We start from the raw sequence: 23195 nt of genomic DNA, 5'->3' as shown, positions 1-23195 counted from the left end.
TCTTTCCTAATTTCCTCAGTGAAACGTGTGGGGAAGGGTCCCTTGTCATCAGGGGAGACTTTTTCTAGATATCTAAAATGCAGCTGGTTTAGACTTTGCAAATTCCTAGTTAGTTGGAATTAGATCTGTTTAAGAACTTAAAAAGGGTAAGTGTTTATATCAGTGTTTGGCAGTTTGATCCATCCATTGTGGCACAGACTTCATAGCTCTCACTGTTTTTTAAATACGTTATTTTTAATATTTATTTTTTAGTTGTAGTTGGACACAATAACTTTATTTTATTTATTTATTTTTTTATGTGGTACTGAGGATGGAACCCAGGGCCTTGCACATGCTAGGCGAGTGTTCTACCGCTGGGCCACAACCCCAGCCCCTTTAAATATATTCTTAGGAACTGTATATAGACAGATTGCTGATGTAGCTTGGATATTTACTAGAGAAATGGGAGTGCCTATCTGGATACTTGAATTTTATGATATTAAGAAAATTGCTATATATTAATGTAATTGAACTGCTAAACATGCAGTGGAAGGACTGCACAAATGTATTTATAAAATCCAATATTTTCATGTCTTCAACTTTTTTATACCTCATAATATCTACCATTACCAGTTTTTTTCTCTGTCATCCAAGGATGAAATTGTCTTCATCCAGCCTTCCCAGCTCTTTCTTCCCCTATAGGAAATGAAGTATGCCTTTTGTATTTGCAAAGAAAAAGAACATTTTTTTGTGGATGTGATAGGTTATTTTTAGCAAATCCAGTGTGGTTGATTAGTGAATGCCAATTACAAAATCTCAGGGATAACCTTTTAAACCCTTAAAGCATTTAAAAAGTGATACATAGAAATAGTTCAGGATCCACTGGTAATATGCAGGAATTGTCAGGCCATGGGACTGTTCTCTTGAAACAATAGAATTTTTACTTATAAACAATAGAAAAAAGATGAGAAACTTACAGAAAAATGGACAAGCAATATGAACGGACTAAAACTCGGTAAAAGAATCATATTTGATTAATACGCAAAACTCATCATAATAAGAGAAATACAAGTGTAAATCATGGGGAGATGCTACATATTTATCACAGAAGGCAAAAGTCCAAAGGAGAAAGAACGGAAGCATTGAGATTTGATGAGTGCAGAGTACCAAAGATTTTCAGACATCACTGTGCAGGTGAAGGTGGTGATGCAACTGTGTGGAAGGTGGCAGAGGAGATGCGTTTGCCCATTGACTCAGAATTTCACTTCTGGAAATTTCTCCTAGAGGAATAAACTATACAGAAAGTATATGCATAAAAGGTTTTTTACCACATTATTTTTAATAGCAAAAGACTAGGAAGAAAAATCCAAGTGTCCATCCATAGGATATTGGTTAAATGAATTTTGGATATCCATCTAACGAAAACTATGCAGTTATTGGAAATAATGAAGGAATCTATGTACTTGTATAGAAGGCTCTACAAGATGCACTGAATGGTAAAAGTTTTGTCAGTATACCATAATACCTTTCTTTTTTTGTTAGAGAAGAAGTAAGTAAGAGAACTTTACCGTGCTTGCTCATGTTTTTGTAAGAAATCTCTTAAATACTGCACAGTAAACTAGCTGGAGCTGTTGTTTCTGTGTGGGCTTATGGCGTATGGAGGTGGGCAGAAGGAGCAAGGATAGGAGTGGGACTTTAATGGAGAGCAGCTGGCCCTTCACATCCATGTCCTCTGTATTTGTGGATACAACCAACAGTGGGTCAAAAATATTTAGGAAAAATTATACTGAACATGTACAGACTTGATTGCTTGTCATTATTCCCTAAATAATATAATATGACAACTACTTACATCTCACATTGCACCAGGTATGATAAATAATCTAGAGATAACTTAAAGTTTGCAGGAGGATGTGCCTAGGCTATACGCAAATACGCTGCCATTATCAGTATAGTGACTTGAGCTCCCATGGATTCTCATGTCTGGGGTTCAGGAGTCAATCCCCTATGGATACCAAGGGACTATGATGTTATTTTTAATCTTCTGAATTTAAAAAGTTTTGAATTAAATAAATGTGCTCCCTATGAAAAAATAAACATATTATTGAAAAATAGAAGGGTTTTTTTAAATAACTGAAAGGGATCTCAGATATTATCACATAATTTTAACCCATTCATTTTTTTATTTAGGGAAATTGAAGCTCGGTTGTGTTAAGTGATTGTTGTAATCTGAGATAGAGGGTCATTTGGACTGTAGGTGTATAGCTACATTCACACTTTGCTGCTGTTCTCAGTTGCTGGAATCTCCATAAACTCCATTCTCCTCAGTAATTTTGGGGGAGTTTTGGTGGCCCTAAACCTGACTAGCAGATGTTAATGGACCATGACTTTTACATGATGGAAATAATCTCTATATCAAAGCAGCTGGCAAATTATAATCCTAGGGACTCATTTTCCAAATGCTGATGTAAGTTATGATACAATTGTGGCTTTATTTATTGAGCTCCTTTCCCTTCTCATGAGAGTGGAATATATTTATTTTTGTAATTAAAGTGAGTAAGAAATTAGAGGTGGTGGTGGTAGATTTTGTAGTGTGGTTTAAGGCTTTCCTTTTGGAGTAATTTATTACTCACCTTATCTCAACATGAGGCCTGGGAAGCTTGCTGTGGAAATTTTCAGACAACTTTCTTTGCTTTATTAATATGTGGAAGTAGACGCTTTTAAAGCAAGTTTGTGGTTTTAAACTTGAATTGTGAGCTTTTTATCTAGAATATGTGGGTTGATTGTGCATGTTGCCAGATGATTTCAGATAGTCTCAGGTGTGTGTTTTCTAGGAATGTATGATGTTTTTTAGATTTCTGTGAAAACCATGAATCCTCCTTACTTTTACTCTTAATATGTTATATACCTAATCTCCAAAAGGTATGAAGTGGAAGCAGCAGAGGAAGCAAGATATTTGGTGGCAGATGAGAGAGAAGTGCAAAGATCACAGATACTTATTGCACTATTTTGACTCTATTCCTACTTTTATATATATATATATATATATATATATATATATATATAAATATAAATATAAATAAATGTGACATCCTGCCCCAGCCTTAGGGACTGGACATCTAAGGTAGAGTGGACAGAAGTTCCCAGTTCCCAGGGAACTTTCTGCAGCAAGTGCTTTCCTGTTAAGACAAGGACAGAATCTTGGAGATTTTACCTCATTAGCTTAAACTCAGTAAACACCAAGTTGGTATTACATGACAGGTGGTTAAACAAGGACATACATAAATAAACTAAGCAAAAAGGTATATAGTCATCAACCATGAATTGCTATGTTTAACTTTTTCTGTTAACCTTCATGGTGTGTGATATCAAAGATTAGTTGCAGAATTAGAGGAAGAAACATTCCACCCAGGGGGATCTTTTGTAGAAAATGTTCAGCCTTTAAATTTCTGTTGTAAAATGTTGGAGCAAAGGCTAAAGTCAATGGCTCATTTTAGCACTTTCATATATAACTGTTAGGTTGACCATTTAATGGACACATAAACTGTTAGTGGAATTTAGGAAGTCAAGGTGCTTAATTATTATCAGAATACAAAGTAGTGAATGCTAATCCCTGTTCTCTTTTCCCAAAGAAAAGCTTCAGTCACTTACTGATGGACTTAGTCCATTTTGTCATCCATTTTATTCAGAAAGGGAACAGAAAAAAATATATAGATACTCATGGCCCTACTCCTTTGAAAAGGTGCTAACATTTTGCCATGTGGGATTCAGACTTTTATAAAGTAGAACAAAGCCGTGTTGATGAAGTTGAAGATGGAGTCCTCCTTGACACCCCCACTTATCACATCCTGTAGCGAGTCATCTGATGAATCCTGTCACCATTTTGAGCATTTAGGATGTGTGCTGTTGTGATCACCTGGCCCAAGTCACCATGGGGTCTCACGTGGTTATTGCAGTGGCCCCTTGTTTTCTTCAACAGACTGATCATGTCAGGACATCAGTCACACCCATCCCTCCTCTGTGTGGACTGTGCACTGTCTTCAGGCACATTGGGAGTCCAGGTCATGACTGTGACAACAGACAGCACCTCCTAGCTGTTGTGATGTCCATTGCCCATCTAGTCCCCTCCCCTCCTATGTCACGGCGGCACAGTCCCTCCTTAAACCCTGGCACTTACTTTTCCTTCTGCTCAAATGCCCTCCCCAGCTCCTCGGCTCAGTACTCCTCCTTCAGTCTTGACTTGGTACTGTTCCTTCTTGGTATTGTCTTTTTGGGATGCCTTATAGGATATTGATAGCAAATTGCTACTCCCACTATTTTTATCTCCTTCCCTGCACTTTTTTTCCCACAGAATTTCTTGCCATATAATATACAAATAAGAATATATATATATATATATATATATATTACTCCTTTGTCTTGTTTTTTATTTCCCCACTAAGATGAAAGCTCCGCAAGAGAGAAATTTTAACCCCCCCCCTTGGTCACCCACTCACGCCTGGTGGCTAGAATAGCTTGTAGCACCTGCTAGATATTTGTTGAATGTCAAATGAATTGAAGCTCTGTTCCCTTCTGTCACCACCCAGATTTTTATGTATTTATTTCATATCCAGCAACCTTTCTAAGCTTTCTCAAGAGCATGTTTGTATAAGATATATATGATCTGATTCCTTTAGATTTGCTAAAGCAAGCTTGTAAAACCCTCTGCAGCTGGTGCTGTTGGTCTTTTATTGAGCTTGAATTTATTTCCTTTAGCAGTTATTGATTTAGCCGGGGCTACTGTTTCTGGGTATGACTGCCTGGGTAATGGATACGTACTTACAGTGGAGTTTGTTTTAGCTGTTTTAAATTTACTGTCAGGTCATTCAGTTTGATCCAGCTTATTAATTAAATTGTTCAAATATTCTATATCATCACTGTATTTTTGTCTGTTCTTTAAATTTTCAAAAGAAGAGCCGCTTTTCTGGGAGGAAAAGTGGGGAGAAGGAATCCATTTGTCTGCCCAGTATTCCAGCATTTTCACTACCCTGGAGGACTTTCTGTGGCATTTGTTCCTACTCCGTTTGCCCATGGGAAAGGACAGGGTGAAGAATTATGTTTTAGAATCTCTGTTTCGTGCTGTATCTCCAGCACCAGAGACAGTGTCTGCTCCATAAAGATATCCCTGGTTATTCCGAGCATGGATGGCCGAGTCTTGCACTAGCTCTCAGATGGTACCATGTGGAATTGTGAAATTAGACAGGGCATCCCATGTGCAGCTGCCTTGGAGGAGCACACCATGGTTCTTTCTTGACTCCCTCCCTTAATCAGAACTGCAGGCAGGTAGTGGCAATCTTTGTTGCTTTCTTGTTTCAGAGATTGGGCTGCTTGGTGCTGGGGTGGTTTCTGCAGCAAGGGGTCCTTCTGCTCTCTCCCTGAGCCCAGTCTTCTTCCACCCTAATCCCGTAAGCTCCTGGGCTACTCAGCTCTGACTTTCTGAGTCCTTGTAGTTTTTTGGCATCTGCAGATTTTCTTTCATTTTTGAGTTTTGCTATGTAATTAATTTTTAAAATTATATTTTTTCTGGCAGTGGAGAGAAGACTTTTAGATTTGCCCAGATGGTTACTGGACTTGAAATATGGTCTTGTGTCTATATTTCTGATTTGTTCCTGATCAGAAAAAGTTCTTTTTCTTTTTTTCTTTTCTCAGTGTTGGGAATTGAAAACAGGGTCTTGTGCGTGCTAAGCAAGCACAGTCACTTTAATTGAAAAGAGCTGGGAGAGTACAACTTTGAATCATTTTTAGTATCTGAAAATATTATTGGTTGTTGACAATTTGATTCCCTCTTCTTCACTTTTTCATTCTTTAGTATTTTGAAGACATTTTCTGGTGACAGTTGATACTTACTGGATGTTCACTTCTATCCTGGGGACATATCTGTATCTCTTAACATTATGGTTATAATTCAAAATAGCACATTGTGCTTGCTCCCAGACAGAGAAGGATATTAAGTGTCACATCATTACCTGTATTAAATACTTCTCAACATAATTCTCTGAAAGATAAGGAAGTAGCATGGCTACTTTCTAAGCTTTCTCTATTTCTACTAAATTTAGTTGTTTCCGTTCTCTTTGCTTACTTTTCCTTTTCTTTTTCTCTCTGCTTTATTCTGTAAACATAAAAAGGAACAACAGCCCAATTGGAAGTGAGTGGATGTGTAGATGTAGACCTGCCCCCTCAGGAAGGCTTAAGACTGAATGTCAATTAAGAATATGGAGGTAGCTGGAAGAGTTCAAGAGGGCCTTGTAAGTTTTAGCAACCAAGGGCTGGGGTTGTGGCTCAGTGGTAGAGCACTTGCCTACCACGTGTGAGGCCCTGGGTTTGATTCTCAGTTTGCATATAAATAAAATAAAGGTCCCTTGACAACTGAAAAATTTTTTTTTTTAGCAAATAGCCGGATGATAGCAAGTTCTGCATGATCTTTTTCCCTTTTGTCCCACGAGTGTTGCCGTTGAGCATGTGGCTTCAGGGGGTATTCAGGCACTATTGGTTGTTCCAAACCAAGCCTTTGAAAGGAAGAGAGATCAGCTTTAGGTCAGTGAGGTGCATAGAGCAGGTAGGTGCCCAGTGTTGGTGAGATTTTCTGAGCAGAACTGGGAACCTGGTCCCAGAAGGTGGGTTCTGCTGTGTCAACTTTTGTCCATGTATCTGGGTCCTGGCATTTGAAGATGGTTGTATCACATTTCCTTTCAAAAGGAGGTTGAGCTACAAGCTAAGGAAACTTGTTATTTACACTCACAGTTTTAACATTTAACAAAGGAAACTTTCTCTAGTGTAGAAGAGCTCTTCAGCTTCCTGAGTGAGATTCCTCAGAGCTTTCTTCTTCATTCTCCAGGGCTCTCTCCACCCTTGCCTTCGCTTCGTGGTGCTATGGGTGTCAGAGGGGGAGTCTCCTGCTTGAGAAGTCAGAGTCCATACCCTTTGCATTCTTCCTCAAAACAGCAATTAACCAGTTCAGCAAACTGGATACGAAATGCTGAAGAATTCTTGAATAAACACATTTCCTTCTCTTAGAAAGTGTTACTACTTTGTTGGACTTCAGTTCATTTTAAAAAGAATTCTTATATCACAAACTAATACATATTCATCCTTCAAACTTTGAAAAATAGAAAAGTCTAATAATTTATTCTTTTTAATAATTCTATCTTGGTGGAATAACTTTTGGTATGTATTCCTCCCAGTTTCTGTTTCCTTGGGTATACAACTTTGTATACCTTCTTCATTATTTTACACATTATATATTAACTTATGTGTTCACACTTTGCTTTTGTCATTAAGATGTGTCATGTCAAAATATTGATGACTTTAAATATGGTGCATCCCAAGATCTGTAGGTGAATCGTTCAAACGCTCCCCTGTTGCTCTTGTTTTAATTTGTCATCTTTATATATAAAACTCTTGCACAGTTGTCCCCTTTGACCCCAGCATAGAATGGCTGTTCTCACCTCCTCCCTCTGCTTCAGCCTCCCCATCTTTCTTGCTGACCCATGAACACTCCAGACTCACTCCTGGGCTTTTGCACTCAGCAAATCTGGGGTCTGGTATCCTCTCTTCCCCAAAGAGCTGCATGCCTCCTTCCTCCGCCCCAGGACACCCGTGCCACCATTCGCCTTGTCAGGGAGGCTCCTTGACTGCTCTGTTAACAGGAGCAGCCATCTCCGTGTGCTTTCTGCACTTTGTCTTTTAGCATTTGGGAGCATCTGGGTTTTTAAACTGATGCTTACCGTGTCTCCCCTCACTGCAGGTGAGCCCTGCTAGGGGAGGGGTTTTGCCATTTTTTTCACTTCTGTATCCCAAGTGTTAACACCTGCCTTGCACATAGCATGTGCCAGGTCCATAGATTTGAATAAAGGACCATGTGAAGGAGCAGCTGTGTAGGCTGGAGGTGGGCACATTCTTGAAGATTCTGACCCATGACACCTATAATGAAATTGACACCTGTCTCCGTGTTTTGAGTTGTTTTCCAAGAAGAAATGCATAAAGGCCTCTTTCCCAGCAACCTTTAGCATGTGATGTCTTATTAATGCTTTTCATTTTGCCAATCCAGTAGTTGGCAAAAATTAGATTCTTTTCCTATTTTCTATTACAATTGCACACTTTATTTTTACAGCCACCTGGTACAAGAATTTTAGTCCTGTATGTCTCCCTTATTAGAGAAAGAAATCTTTCCTTAAACTTTTTTCAAACTCCTATCCCAAGCCTCAGGCCAGGGACACTGTGATGGTCTCTGAATAGCCAAGATTCACTTCCCGGTGCCAAAGAGGGGCCTAACCAATGCCAGAGAAAATCTGGATTCTGTTAGCAAATCCAAAGACAGATAGCTGAGGAAAGACAGCCCTGGGGTCTTCAACATGCTGGACAGACCCCTCCACTGATTGACCTGTGCCCTGATTATCTGCTGAAAGTGAGCAAAGATGCCATGTTTTCATCTGACTTTTATTACTGAAATAATTTCATAATCATTATTGCAAACTTGGAATATACAAAAAGGTCAAAGAAAAAAGTAACCAAGAGTCCAAAACAATTTTCTTTTTTTTGTGGTCTGGAGATCGAACCCAGGGCCTTGTGTACACAAGGTAGGCACTCTACCAACTGAGCTATCCCCAGTCCTAAAACAATTATTTTTGATATTTATTTATTAAAGTTTTTCTCAACATTTTTGCTGGTCTTTTCCTCACATATTTTTATATAAATCTAATAATTCAATGTAAGCTTGCAGCAGTGTTCACATCTAAAGCATAACAACCTATTTTTTTCATTAATGATTTTTTTTCAGTATACTCTTTGCAATTTCATGCCTGCGTGACATCCTGTGCATTTGGATAAGTCTCACATCATTTCTTGTTGAATGGAAAGTTATTACATAATCCTATAAGTATCTTAATGTATCACCCTTTCTCAGATTTTAGGGTCCTGTTTATGGGATAAGTTCTCAGAAGTGAATTTGTTGTGTTAAAGGGCTTGGATATTTTTACTGCTGTTATCAAATGGTTTTTCAAAAGAATTGTCCATTTGCACAGTTGATGGTAATGTTTGTAAGTGGAGCTGGTTTATGACCATTCATTTATATCATGTGAAAATGGGTCATCTGCCTTATCCCTTTTGGACCTGGAACAGTTGGAACTTCATTTAGAATAAACACTGATAAAAGCTAAAATAACTCTAATGGTTGTGGTTCAACAGTCTCCCCTGGCAGCTTGTTGCAAATTTTAATAGCCTAAGGGGGTATATTTCCTTTTATTTTCTTCTCCCCTCTGCTATTTTCCTCCCTCCCTCCAGGTTTAAAACATGTTTTCCTGGCTACAGTTAAGCCTCAGTACTTCTTGTTCTGCCTTTGTTGATTAATGAGCATAATTGACCCCTGTTGTCTCTATTATACGATCCACAGCAATTTGTTTTTATGTAGCAGTTATTTTCTGAGCTGTCACAAAAAATGCCTTACAAAGAGAGCTCATTATCAGCCCAAAGGAAAGGAATTTTAAGTGATGAAGTGAATAAATGTCCCTAAGAGGAGGAGGAGGAGGAAAAGTCTAAGCCTTTTCAATGTTCAAGGAAAATAGTGAGTTTTGGGGGCAGAATCACTAATTATTGCTTAAACTGTACCCAGCAAGACTTGATTATATCTAGAAATTATTTGATTAAAAATGGCTCCCCACAGTCACTGTGGGGACCTGGGCATATGCAGGGTTGAATGTAGACCCAGGCAAACATGGAACATGACATTGTGTGGAGTGGGTTGAAACCCATTAGAAGCTGGTGTAGAAAACCCAGCTAAATGTCTATATTTAAGAAATAGAATGACAGAAGGTTAGAAAGTTTTATCTGAATAGATATTTATTGTATTGAATATCCAAATGCGGTGTTATATCAGTATCAGAAAATGCTTTACTTTATATCTGTTTAGCACCCATGATCTCATGAGCTCACAAAATTAACCAAGGAAGGAACAGAGGTCCAGGGAGGAGACACAGAAGAAGGTCTTGACCCTTACAAAGCCAGCCTGCCAGGCAGATAGGACCCTGGTGTTGGGGGCATTCACCTGGTCTTCATGGATTGAGTTGGGATGTTTCTAACCCTGTTACACTCTTCTCCTAGTAAAAGAAAAGAATTAACCACAAAGAGATGGAAAGAAAATCCTAGGGAGCAACAGTAAGATCATTAGAAATGGCAGCTCTGAGTCATAGAGTATGACAGCCAGAGGGAGCCTTGAAGCTTTGCTCTTTATTTTGTGGCCTTATAGATGCAGAAAGTCAGGCATATGTTTATTTTCACCATGGTCCACCCATTGACCCGCAGAACTGAAGCTAAAACCAGCCCTCCTGTTTTCTGATTCGGTGCCTTCTGTGCCGTCAAGAAACTTATGACCATACCGAAGGTCTTGAGGGCTCATGGTCCCTTGTACTCTGATACATGAACAGGCAGATTGGCTCCAAAACAATTCCAAACTGTGCTCACAGTGCAGTGTTCTATCAATTGTAAAACAAACTCAAATTCCATTACCTTATTTAAGGCATTCTTTGTTTTATGTGAAAATATTCGAAGTACCTTAGTTTTGTCCCTTCCAGAAACCTCTGATGCAAGAGCCATTTAGCAGGAGGGACAGCCCTGAAGAGAAAAACGTTAGTGGAAACACAGGCAGAAGAACTTCAGGAACCACTTTGAAATTACCTGAAAAGAGAATATAATATTTGGAAGTATCGTGTCACTTTGTTGAAAGAAATGAGTTGTCAGTCTTTGTAGAATGAAATAGATGTCTTAAGAAAAATGAGGACATTCCTGCTGCTGCTGGTCAGTGGGGCATGGGTGGGTCAGAGGTCAGTCTTTGGAACCAGAGGAGAGCTATTTTCTTGGTTAATAGCTCTCTCTGTAATCCTGGGCCGGGGGGTGGACAGTAAATTGAACTTAGCTAATAAAAATAACACTTTTGTTTTGGGGGCATATCTTTTTGTTTTGGCAACCATATCTTGAGTTCCTTTAATAATTTCTGTAATTAATTGATCTCTGCACCTGTGGGGATTTAGTAACTTAAAGTCTCAACATGAAGTGAATCTACATTGGTGGGGTTTATGACACTATGGATATGAGAAATTGGGGGACTAGTGTCAAAAGTGTACTTCAGAAGTCCCTGATGGATTTATCTTGCACGCACTTCAACTAATAAAGAAAGTACACTGAATCAAGTGTATGACAGTGACGTTGCTCACATTGTAGTTTAACCACTGTTGGTCTGTACTTCCCATCTCCGTCCATTGTTGACTGGAGAAGTTTAAGCACCTCACCCCTTTTCCTTGATGTTGGCTCATTGGCTTGACTTGGAGGCCTTTTCCTCCCTGTATGTCTTTCTCATTTTTGAGCCAGGGCTGCTTCCCCTCATCTCCTCCCGTGTCTTCTGTGGTTGCCGTGATGGATACATACTGTGTAATTGCAACCCCCCTCTGCTCCAGAAATGAAGTCAGTAAAAGAAAGAAAAATCACACTGCATTTAATTAAATTCAGTGCACGTGAATGGTCATTTCTCAAACCCTTTCCTTAGAATCTCCAATTTCCCCCCAAAGCTTCAAGCCAGAGAGGCCCATCTTTCCCATTTCTCCCTTTCCTTCATCCTTGCAGTTCAGTTCCACGACATGGTTTATATTCTTCCTCTTTTGTGTCTTTGAGGGCTTTGTCTCCTTGTTTGTCTTCTGCTCTTTCTTCATTTATTCTTTTAAAAACTATCTCCCAACTGTATTTGTTCCCAATAAATGCTCATTATTTCTTTGAAGATACTGAAAGTAAAGTTGCTGTGCTCTTGGCATTTATAGAAGGGAGGTATCTCTGTCTGTTTCTGTAAAATGGATCGTAAGAATGTTCTGTGTCATTCCTTCTCTCTGCTGTTCTGTACCTGCCAGCAGGTGTCCCGCAGAACAGCAGGTAAGTTTCCCCTTCTTCAGCTGGTTTCAGGTCCTGCATTGTGATGATGGCACTCCTTGCCTGTATTAGGTGTTTTGCATTTTCCAAAATATTTCATTTGAGCCTTATGAAATCTGATGCTATGAGCCTTGAGGACTCATCCTTCAGGACTTAGACTTGCTCCTCTTATGATTTCAACCACTGACCCATGCTAAGGTTCAGCATTTGTCTGGGATTTGGCTCAGCTAACGTTGGCTCTCTGTGTTTCATCATTCACAGGTTACTCCGGCCAGGACTTTGACTGGGCGGATTATCACAAGCAGCATGGGGCGGAAGAAGCACCTCCCTTCTGCTTTAGAAACGTAAGAAACTTTCATCTTAGCTACTTTTTAAAATCATAGATGTTGTTCACAGTAAGTTTTATAATTTGCTTTCTATTGATGGACCATTTTGGAGTACTACACATGGAACGGAAGCATCACGGAACTTTGTTTTTGAAAAGTAATCTTTCTTTCAGGTTGTGTATTTGTTATGGTAATGCTGGGTTTGTAACAAATTGACACATAAATGTACAGTGTCTTGAACACATGAAAAGTCGATTTCTTGCTTAAGGAGGAGTCCAGGGTGTTCCTGATTAGTGGAGTCTTGGGCTCCATTGGTCACCTGATTGCAAGCAGGTAGGGAAAAAAGGCTAGGAGCTGAGGTCCTGGTTCCAAGCACAGTGGCCTGGTGCTGACACATTCCTCTTCACCTTCTGTTGGTGCGAAATGTCTCTGGACTGCTGTAAGTGAAGTCAAGAAATGGGTCCTGGGTTTCTTTTCCCAGCTGCCGTTCCATGCTGTGGAAGGAGGAGGACAGATATTGGATAGCTACCATCTGTGCCAACATTAGATGTACACTTACCATGTATTGTAATACATGGTAAGTATTTTTTTTTTGCTCTTAAGGCTTATTAAAAAATAGTGTTTTTCCCCTTGATTGCTTTATGAAATACTCTGATTACTAGTAAGATTCAAGTTCAACAGTTTTGTGCTCTGCTTTCTTTAAACTACTTATTCAAAGAGAGCTTATTGGCATAATAATAGGATTTATATGACACAAAGTAGCAATAAGTCATAAGAGGTGGTCTTGGAAAGTAATCTATAAAATTATTCATTTAAGTTTCATCAACCTTAGGAACTATGACAAGGAATATGGAATATTATCTACTTTAAAAATGAAGTGTAAATAGATAGTCTGGTGTGTGTAACATACTGTTAGTGATGAACGTTAACCTCTTAGGCTAAGAACAAAGGTATAGTTCTCTTGCTTGGAACCTGTAGACACAGCAGTGTGAAGGAGAAACTTGTTTCTGAAGGTGCTGCTGACTTGTTACTTCCCCTATGGTGATTTGACCTCCAGGGATCACAGAACAGGGAAAGTGAGAGGGGAGAGTGTTGGCTTAATAGAAGTTCAAAACTGAGCTTATATCAAATACAGATTTTGAAAAATTAAGTGGGTCGATGGCTGGGTCAACTTGTACTCATAAATACAGAAGCAGCTCAGTGGCAGAGATGGGAACTGGAGATCAGGGCCCCTTAAATGACTAACTGGCCTCTCCACTGGCTGTCATTTTTTTCACACAGAAGCGGTTTCTCTGTAGCAGTCAAGGACTGTGTGGTATGTGGTCAGGTGGTCAGTGGGGACAGCTATGTGGCCATGCCCATGAGGATTGCAGCTGGGGAGGCCCAGAGGCTTCCTAGGTCAAGTATCGCCTTGCCTGACTTTTCTCCATGCTGCTGTCACTATCTCAGAATCCACTGGCCTGACCACCTTTCATTAGGACTGTGGATACACCCTGTATCACTCCCACGCCTGTTTGAGATTGTGCTTCCTACCGCACAAGAGAAATATTCCTTTCCTGATTCTTCTCTTTGGGAAGCAAATACATCGCCCCTGTTTCTGTGGTTAGGGAGTACCTCCACCATGACAGTGGTGCTCCACCGAAGCTTCTCTTTCTCTGTCCTTTGCTCTCATTCAGCCTGGAGTCCTCCAAGCGGCTTCTAATGGTGGAACAAGTAGCCACATCACCAGTTGACTTCTGAGCTGATCCAGGATTTAGCTACCAATATTAAATCTGCTTTAATGAATTTGCTGCCGTGTTCATTAGGAATGCCTTTGTTTCTGGCTCTCCGTTTATTTAACAGACAGAATTGTTGTCTGCCTGTTGGCATATGCATTGCATTACTGGTACTTTGCTGAATTTGTTAGCTTGCTTCACGTGCTCCTTAATGGAATGCTTATTATGAATTCATTTTTTAATCACACATCTCATGTGTGCTAGAAGGGAGCCGGTGTGGAATTGGATGCATGGAAGACATTTCCCCCGGGATGTTTAACAATCAGAGGCAGTTAGGAAATGGATCGACACAGCCAAATGCTTAGTAAAATAAACTCATAGGTAACAGTTTTGCTATTGATCCTTTAAATTACCCTCAAGCAGCGAGCTGAAGTGAAAATTGGTTGCATGGTTGTAGCTTTCCCTTATTAAGTAGAATAAAATGCATTTTAACTTACTTAGAGGTTTTTCAGGCAGCTATCGAGTTGTGTTATCAGAAAGAAGCTCAATACATAACATGTGTGGATGAGACAGAATGACTTGCAGAAAAAAATAGCCCACCTAGAATATCTCTGGAAAGGGACAAATTGATTTTTTAACATACAATAGCTACTTCTCTTCAGATTATATAAAGATATAATTTCATTTTTCAACTGAAGTTTTATGAAGGGCAGGTAATGATTCCTTTTCATGAGTCACAGAAATATGTAGTCTCTATGGCTTAATAGGAACCTGTTTACCTTAGTTTATATACTTCAAACTAGATCTGTTTAGAGAGTATTACACTTCCCAGTATAACTTATCTTTTGGGGTGAGTACTGGGCTGGGGATTGAATTTAGGGGCACTTGACCACTGAGCTACATCCCCAGCCCTATTTTGTATTTTATTTAGAGTCAGGGTCTCACTGCATTGCTTAGGGCCTTCCTAAATTGCCAAGACTGGCTTTGAACTCGCCGTCCTCCTGTCTCAGCCTCCTGAGCCACTGGGATTATAGACATGCGCCACTCTGCCCGTCTATAATTTTTTTAATATTTTTTTTTAGTTGTCAGTGGACCTTTATTTATTTATATGTGGTGCTCAGACCCCAACCCAGTGTCTCACACATGCCAGGCTCTACTACTGAGCCACAACCCCAATCCTATTAGAATTTATAGTAGCTAATGATTGGGAAAATTTTCATATTTACTTAAAAATAATGTTAGGAGGGAGTTTTGCTTCGGGTATTGGCTGAGTGAGCTCATATTGAATTGACCCTCCTATAGGTAGCAACTGGACACTGTACCAAAAACCCCATATGGGGGCAGTGGAGGACGAATCAGAATAGGCCATTGTGGTCAGGGGGAGTGGTCAGAAGGAAGCAGCAGTGTGGCCATTTGTCCCATTCTGAGAACAGCCAGAGTTGGTGAGGTGCGGGATAGCTACAGAGGGATGCAGACCTCACAGTCTTCTGCACTGGTGAAGCATATTGTTGAATTTGGGTGATCACAGGTACTGGAAGTTGAAAGGAGTTTCCCACGGGGAGGGTCAAGAGGGGAAAGTGTAGATCCTGTGTGTAGTGCCCCCTTTCTCTTTGGTTGAATCATGTCTGTGCCAGGATGAGGACAATTACATATGGTATCATCCCTCAGACCCCACTAGCCTAGATGAGGGCAAGAGAACAGGACCGAGAGCTTTCTGCTTCTCAAGATGGACTTTGCAAAATTGGCATCCTTGGTGAGAATATAACACAATCCACTGTCTCCATACCATAATGTTTATAATGTACAAGTTTCAATCCTAAAAAGTTGCTCAAGACAGGGAAAAACTGGAAAATTGATTCATTTCCAATAGGAAAGATATACAGACCAAACCCAGCATGATCCGGATGTTGAAAGTAGCAGATAAATATTGAAAACGCTTCCTGTGACTATCTAAGCTCAGTGATGTGGAACATGGTTCTCAATGTGGTCCCTATACTGGTAGCTGCAGGGTCACCTGAGTATTTGTTGGAAATACAAATTCTTTACCTCCACCTATAATCAACTGCATCAGAAACTGGAGAAGGCTCAGTAGTCTGCTTTTTCAAAAGCTGTCAACATGATTATGTGATATACCTTAAAGTTTGAGAACCATATATGTAAAGGAAAATATCCTCATTATGAATAAAAAGATTGGAATTCCTAAAGAAAAAGTAGAAAATACAAAAAAGAGAAATTTTGAATCAGGTGTGCTGGTACACACCTGTAATCCCAGTGACTTTCGAGGCTGAGGCAGAAGGATTGCAAATTTGAGGTCAGCCTAAACAACTTAGTGAGACACTGTGTACCTGATTTCAATCCTCGGTATTGCAAAAAGAGAGAAATTCTGTAACTGAGAAATACAGTACCTGCAGTAACCAAAATTAATAGCAGAATGGAGATGATAAAGGAAAGAATCCATGACCTTGAATGTAGAAATTATCTGAAGAATAGAGAGAAAAAGATTGGCAAGGAGAAAAAATGACAAGTGAAATATCAGGTGTGTGAGGAATAAGACATGTCTAATTGGAGACACAGTGGAATAAGAAAAAGCAGCACATCACCTAAGAAGCTATCCAGAAGACAAAGAGATGGGGGGAAAAATGCCCAGCATCATTGCTTAATAGGATAAACTAAGTATAAAACCACAGTGAGGTGCCACTAGATCCCGCAGAATGGCTAAATTGTGAAAAGCCGGCAACACCAAGTGCCAATGAGTATTTGTAGCAGTACATTGCTGGGGGAATGTAAAATAGCACGGCCACTTTGGAAGACAATTTGACAGTGCCTTAGACAATTAAACATTTGTCTACCATGTGGTCCACAATCTGATTTCTTGAGAATTGAAAAATTAATGTTAATAGTTTAATTGCATCCTCCCACAATTCATTATTTTTTACTCCTGGGTATCTCATAATGTGGAGGCAGGATCTTCAAAGAAGTAATCAGTGTAAATGAAGTCATATGGCTGAGCCTTAATCCAGTATGACTTGGTGAAGAGAAGTTGGGAGACAGACCTACAGAGAGGGAAGACCCCATGAGGACACAGGGGTCTGCACCCACTGCTGAGAACCTCCAGTCTCCAGGACCATGAAGAAATAATTCTCTGTGGTTTAAACCGCTCAGTCTCTGGTGTTTTGTTATGGCAACCCGAGCAGCTTAGGGTACTTCCATTTCCACAAAATCTTGTATCTGAATGTTTATAGCAACTTTGTTCAGATTCACTGAATATTGGAAAGGGCTCCAGTGTACCTTAACTGGCAAATGGCTGAACTGAGGTATGTCTGTATAAACTACTCAGACATAAAATGGAGCAGACTATTGACTCATGCAATGACATGGGTGGATCTCAAATGCAGTTTACTAAGAAGCCAGGTTTTAAAGTCTCCACACAGTGTGGTTCCATTCATATGACACTATAAGATAAAATGACAAACTGATAGGAACTAAAAAGAGTTTGGTGATTGAGCATTGAGGAGGGACTGATTATCCAAGGGGGTCAGCACAAGGGAGTTTGGGGGATGAAGGAACTGTTCTTTTTGTCCTTTGATTGTGGCTATAGACACGTGCCTTGTATTAGTCTAACAGCCCTACCTTCAGGGAACAGCACACCCCAAAGAGTGAATTTTACCATAGGTAAAATTTCAAAAATTAATTTAGGAAGCAAATATGAATAAACAGGACAGAGGGAGAATAAAAATAATTTCAGATTTTAAAAACCGTGGGTGGGTGAGGTGTGGATCCATCACCACTGTATTTTAAGACATGTTAAAGGGCAGTCTTCAAAGAAAACAAGGCCAGGTGGATACTCAATGTGCCCTCTTCAACAACCTCAAATATGCCTAGGTATGATTTTTAGCAAGGAATATAGGAAATCAGGAGAAATGATGTGTGTATCCGTGATCCCGTAGAAGTAAAGGCACGTGCAGAACTGGAAAAAGTGTATTCATATCCTGATTCATTTATCAGGTGCCACTGTTTGCCAAGCAGAGTTCTAGCTTCTGGAGTGCCAAAATAAAACGTGCATGGTTCTTTTTTCACAAATGGGGGGAACAGTGAATGTGCAGACCAGCCCCCTTCCTGTCCTGGGATGAGACGAGGGCGCAAGTCTATCTTCACCCGACGTGCTCTGCCCTTATCCTGCTGGGTTAGCTCTGGTCTCAGTGCCGGTTCTGTTTCTCTTTCAGACGTCCTTCAGTAGGGGTTTCACAAAGAACATGAAACTGGAAGCCGTGAACCCCCGGAATCCAGGAGAACTCTGTGTGGCCTCTGTGGTCAGCGTGAAGGGGCGGTTGATGTGGCTTCATCTGGAAGGTAGGCCCGGTTGGTGTGCATTCAGCAGAGCTGGGGCCTGTCTGGAGACTACAGGGTGCAGACATTCACTCTCAGGGAGGGGGGTGAGGGGGTGGCGCGTGGCTTCCCCTGTATTTAAACAGATCTTAAATTATTCAGTGTTCTTAAATAAGTGAAACAAATCAAATATAAATTCACTCAGAGGCTCTCATCTTAACTAATAATTTTGTGAAATGAGATGCTGGTGAGATAATTATGTTTGGAACACAGTGGTCTTTTTACATCTATGATTATAAAAGCTAATGTCACAATTAAATTAATGAGTCACTAAAAATGGTATTTGAGGTCTTGGTTATTATGAGAATAAAATTATATGTTTGCATTTTAATGTGAATAATACCCTTTAGTTTCTTCTGTGGACCTTTAATTTTTTTCTCAAAATATTATTGGGGGATGACTTTCTCCCCAAATAGATATTAAACAAGATTTACTCTTATTTCTTCAGTGATGTTGAAATTGTTCTTTATAGCCACAGTTTATTTATAAGTGTTCATAAAATTCACAAAGCAATTTTAGATTTAGGCAGAAGACCATGTTTTCCAGGTATATAGTAAAATATATTTAATATCTAAGGTTTTCCCATCTTTCCATGATTTTTGTAATTTTGGGGTCTTTTTAATTTAATTTCACAAAACTCAGTAGTTATTTCAAATATATATATATATACACACACACACACACACACAAAAGATAAGAGCAGCTAATGAGTAGTAAAATATTTAGCTTTCCTGTCTTAAGCATAGTTTAACTCTTATAAGTGCTGATATCACCAGTGGAGAGTGAAGTTTGGAGGGAAGGTCTAGAAATGGGTCCTGATCTCTTCTCATCTTTATTTCCTTAGTAAGCAAGTCTAAAAATGCATAGAAACTTCTCAGATGCTCCTGCAAACTCATAAATATTGTAGTAGATTGGAAAATGTAGAGAATGGTCATTTTAGATGTGATTGTGTTGTTAATTCCCAGAACATAGTTTAAAGCACTGATGTGGTTTAGGGTTTCACAATCAATGTGAAATAAATGGTAATTCTCAAAACATTTATTGCTTAGTGGATTTTTCAAGTAGAGCAGCTTCTATTTGGAATGAACAAAAAAGATAGACACAGGCAAAATAGTGGTATTTCTGTAGCAACTGGAACAGAACGTGAATGTCTTCATTGCTGCCTGTAGAGTTGAGTCATCTGCTGTTGGAGACACAAGATCCCTTCTGTGATTTCTGATCACTAAAGCCAACTTGCTCTCTAGCACTGTGCTGAGATGAGTCTTATTTGCATTATTAATTTGAAAACAAAAACGATAAAGTTAGAAGCCTATGTTTCATCATTATTACTTAGCACATTATGGTTCAAATTCTTTGGCAGTCTTTATTTATTTAGCAGTTTCTACTTTCAGTGTGCATTACAGCTGTTAATTACCTAACACAAACAGCACTGAGAGTGTCCTGATTTTTGTAAATGGAGAAACTAGCAAAGCCATTAAGATGTGCCTGGGGTTCATGTCTGCTGCTCTTGATATTTTCTCAATTGCTTTATCCGCTAGGACCATAGAGCTTCCCACTTCTTAAAAAGAGTGCTGGCCAATGTAGAATATGTTTTTAATATTTTTTGATAGTATTTCTCCTTTTTGAATATAAAGTTCTGGTTTATAGCAAAAAAAAAAAAAGGAAGTCAGCTCACGTCAGTTCTTCTTACTCTCTGGAGTACTTTGTGCAGTAATGAAAAGGAGTTAACATTAGGAAACAGATCAGAAAACAGATGATTTGTGTTTCAGAACTTAACTCATATTTTTAAAAAGGGTTTTGAACAATCTGTTGAATATTATATATTACTTATTGAATATCATCTGGAATTATTGGTCAAAATCTTGCATCTGTCTCATCACTGAAAAAAACATGCACAGATAAGGTAAAATTCCAGTCTGACTGCTTGGCCTCGCTTGAGTTTCGTTTTGGGTTCTATTTTGTTTTTCACCTTTATTGAGAATTTGCCTTTTAAAGTGACAACTTAATGGTAGTTATTTCTTGTTATTTTATGTATGTATTTATTTATTGTTATTTTATAGGTACATATAAATAATAAAATTGAATATAATTTATATATATGTATATATTTATAATATATAAAATAACAATCCTGGGGCTAAAATGATAGGAATTCATTATGGTCACTTTGTGACTATTAAATTATTTTATATGATGATTATTTTTCTGATAATAGACCATGTATTTGACACTTAAAACTTAAAATGTACTTTTAACAATTTTATTCATTATTTTTATGCATTTAATTGAGGTCTTTTCAACACATGGCTTAACACTTTAGGTAATTAAAATGATCATTTCTCATTCATATTTGACTTTTCTTGAAGTTCATTCATTCATAGGTATCTATAAAGGATCTGTTGTTGAAAAGGAAGCAATGAATAAAGGGTCTGAGATTAAAGTTGTGTTATTTAGGTCCATATGGAGGAACTCTAAGCTCTGACACAGCACGCATAGGAAGTACAGTGTGTGGTGCTGGGGGTTGGTGTTTGGGGACCAGGTGGCGGTTCTCTTATTTTTGCCTTCCACTGTAGATACTCATGTCTACGGTCAGGACGTGATCGTGTAAGGTGGGTCAGGGATGTTGCAGCAGTGCATGCTGGCTCCCACACCTGAGCCTCCGCCTTCTCTCAACCAAGTAACTTCCGATTTGTTCCAGGTTGTTCTCTCATGGGACAGACATGGCACAAATGTTTCCCTCATGCTACAGGCTCTGGCTGTTTCATTAGGAGAGTTCCCATCATGGTGTTGCCTTCCTTAGCTTCTCTCGTGAGTTCTCCCAGACACGTAACTAAACACAGATGGAGTGTAACACTTATGCCTGGGACCAGAGGTGTTTCAGACTTTGGTTTTTTAAAAATTTTTAAAAATATTTCCACATACATTATGAGATATCTTAGGGATAGGACTCAAATCCAAACATGAAATTCATTTATGTTTCTTGTACACATAGCCTGAAGGTAATTTTATATGTTCTTTTAAATAATTTTGTGCAAAAATTAGAGATTCCTGGTGTGGAATTTTCTACTTATGGTGTCATGACAACACTGACACAGTTTCTGATCTCAGGGTTTCAGATTAGGGATGCTCTGCCTGTGCATACACAGGCACAACTTCGTTTTACACTGCAAAGGAGACCCAGTGATTGCAGCCTGCATTTCCAGGGGTTAATGCAGTAGGTCAACAAGACCTTTGACTAGGTCAGATTTTTATCCATAATTCCACAACAGAGAGATTTTATTGAAAAAAAACCCAAAGACCATTATTTTCCTTTTAAGTAATTGTAGTAAAGTATATGTGATGTAAAGTTCCTCATGTTAACTAACCTTTTTCAAGTGTGTATTCAGTGGCATCAAGTATGTCCATGCTGTTGGGCCGCCATCACCACCGCCCACCTCCAGAGGTTCCCTCTTACAGAATTGAAGCTGCTCTCATGAAACTAAACTCCACTTCCTTCACCCAAGTTCCTGGCAACCTTTGTTCTGCTTCTTGTTTCTCTGAAGTTACTACTCTAGGGACCTTGTGTGGATGGAATCATACAGCATTTGTGTGAGGACAGCTCTTTGCAGGATTTGCTACTAATAATGAGGCTTTTATGTTTACATACTGTTAGTTTATATAATAACCTATCATATGGTCTTTTTGATCCTCAAAACCTGGCCACCTCATCAGCATGTAGGAGGCTCGTGACTTAGGGTTAAAGAATTTGTTGACAGCGAAATGAAAAGAAATCTAGAGAAAATAAAAAATTTTCATGATCAATGTTGGCAAAGCGATTCTAGAAAGTTCAGTCTATGAATTCATGCTTACATATAGCTTTAGGAGATACGTTTTTAGAGTCCAGGAATTGCATTGGTGTATCATGAACTTCACATTCCACATTGGCGAGCACAGTACATGTATGGCCCAGTGCCTGTGTGGTCCCTGATTTCTTCAAGTGCCATCTTGGAGCTCTCTAAGTCTGTAGGGCATTGGGGATGGTGCCACATTCCTTTTCTCCACCCTTAAAGATTGGAATTCAGCAAGACCCCAGGCAGGAGAACATGCCTGCCCTGCCTGGGTTTCTGCACCTGTGTTCTTGGCAGGGATGGTGGGAGGCTGCTGGGGCTTCCTTCTTACCTCTATGTAAGAGGGTTAGTGTGTTCTCCATCTCTTGCTGTGGTTGGTTGGTTCTCTCTTTTTTTTTAACGTGTGATACTTTCTTTTTCTCTCTTTAAATCTCTCTGTTGTCATTTGTGATCATCTCTGGACTGTTTCCTGTCCTCTCAGCAGCATTTCATCTTCATTGGTCCTCTTTCAAAGTCTCTCCTCCTGTTTTTCAAGAATCCTGGGCCAGGCAGGTTTGGCTTCCCTCAGTCTCCCCTTCTTAGATCTAAGTTTTCTTGGTTTCACCTTCGTTCTTAGTTCAGGACTCTTCAAAGTCCTTTTTCTCACCCCTCTGCACAGCCTCACTTTATCCGTGACTTCAGATGGCCACTCTGTCGATGAATCCGAGTACCCCACACTGACAATGAGGACATTCACCACCCCATCGTATCCCCTGCAGATGCCTCCACGTGGGCATCAGTTTAAATACAACCCTGCCTCTGCTCCTCCGGACGGTCCTGCCTGGCTCAGTGGGACCATTATTCTACCCGAGTTAGAAACCACGAAGTCTTCCGAGTTAGAAGCTCTAAAATAATTTTTGACTGTTGCTCTTCCAGGACTCTTCATGACACATTTGTTACTTGGTCCTGATCTCATGTGTGTTGTCTTTTCACTACCACACTGCAATTCAGGTCTCTGTCCCCTTGCCCTCACAATC

The 23195-nt window shown here is 39.5% G+C and overlaps 1 protein-coding gene across 4 annotated transcripts in view; it reads left to right on the top strand.

The window, feature by feature from the left end:
- The window catches only part of Sfmbt2 (Scm like with four mbt domains 2), a 218742-nt gene that overhangs the window by 132976 nt on the left and 62571 nt on the right, over positions 1-23195 (top strand). For all 4 annotated transcript variants that reach the window (XM_048812649.1, XM_015495184.2, XM_015495185.2 and 1 more), the window contains 2 exons: positions 12187-12269; positions 18190-18316. In XM_048812649.1, coding sequence (XP_048668606.1) covers positions 12187-12269; positions 18190-18316 — 210 coding nt within the window. The remainder of the gene's footprint in view (positions 1-12186; positions 12270-18189; positions 18317-23195) is intronic.

The sequence above is a fragment of the Marmota marmota genome, unplaced genomic scaffold, assembly GCF_001458135.2.
Source record: "Marmota marmota marmota unplaced genomic scaffold, marMar, whole genome shotgun sequence".
NCBI lineage: Eukaryota > Metazoa > Chordata > Mammalia > Rodentia > Sciuridae > Marmota > Marmota marmota.
This window is presented reverse-complemented; position numbering and strand designations above follow the sequence as displayed.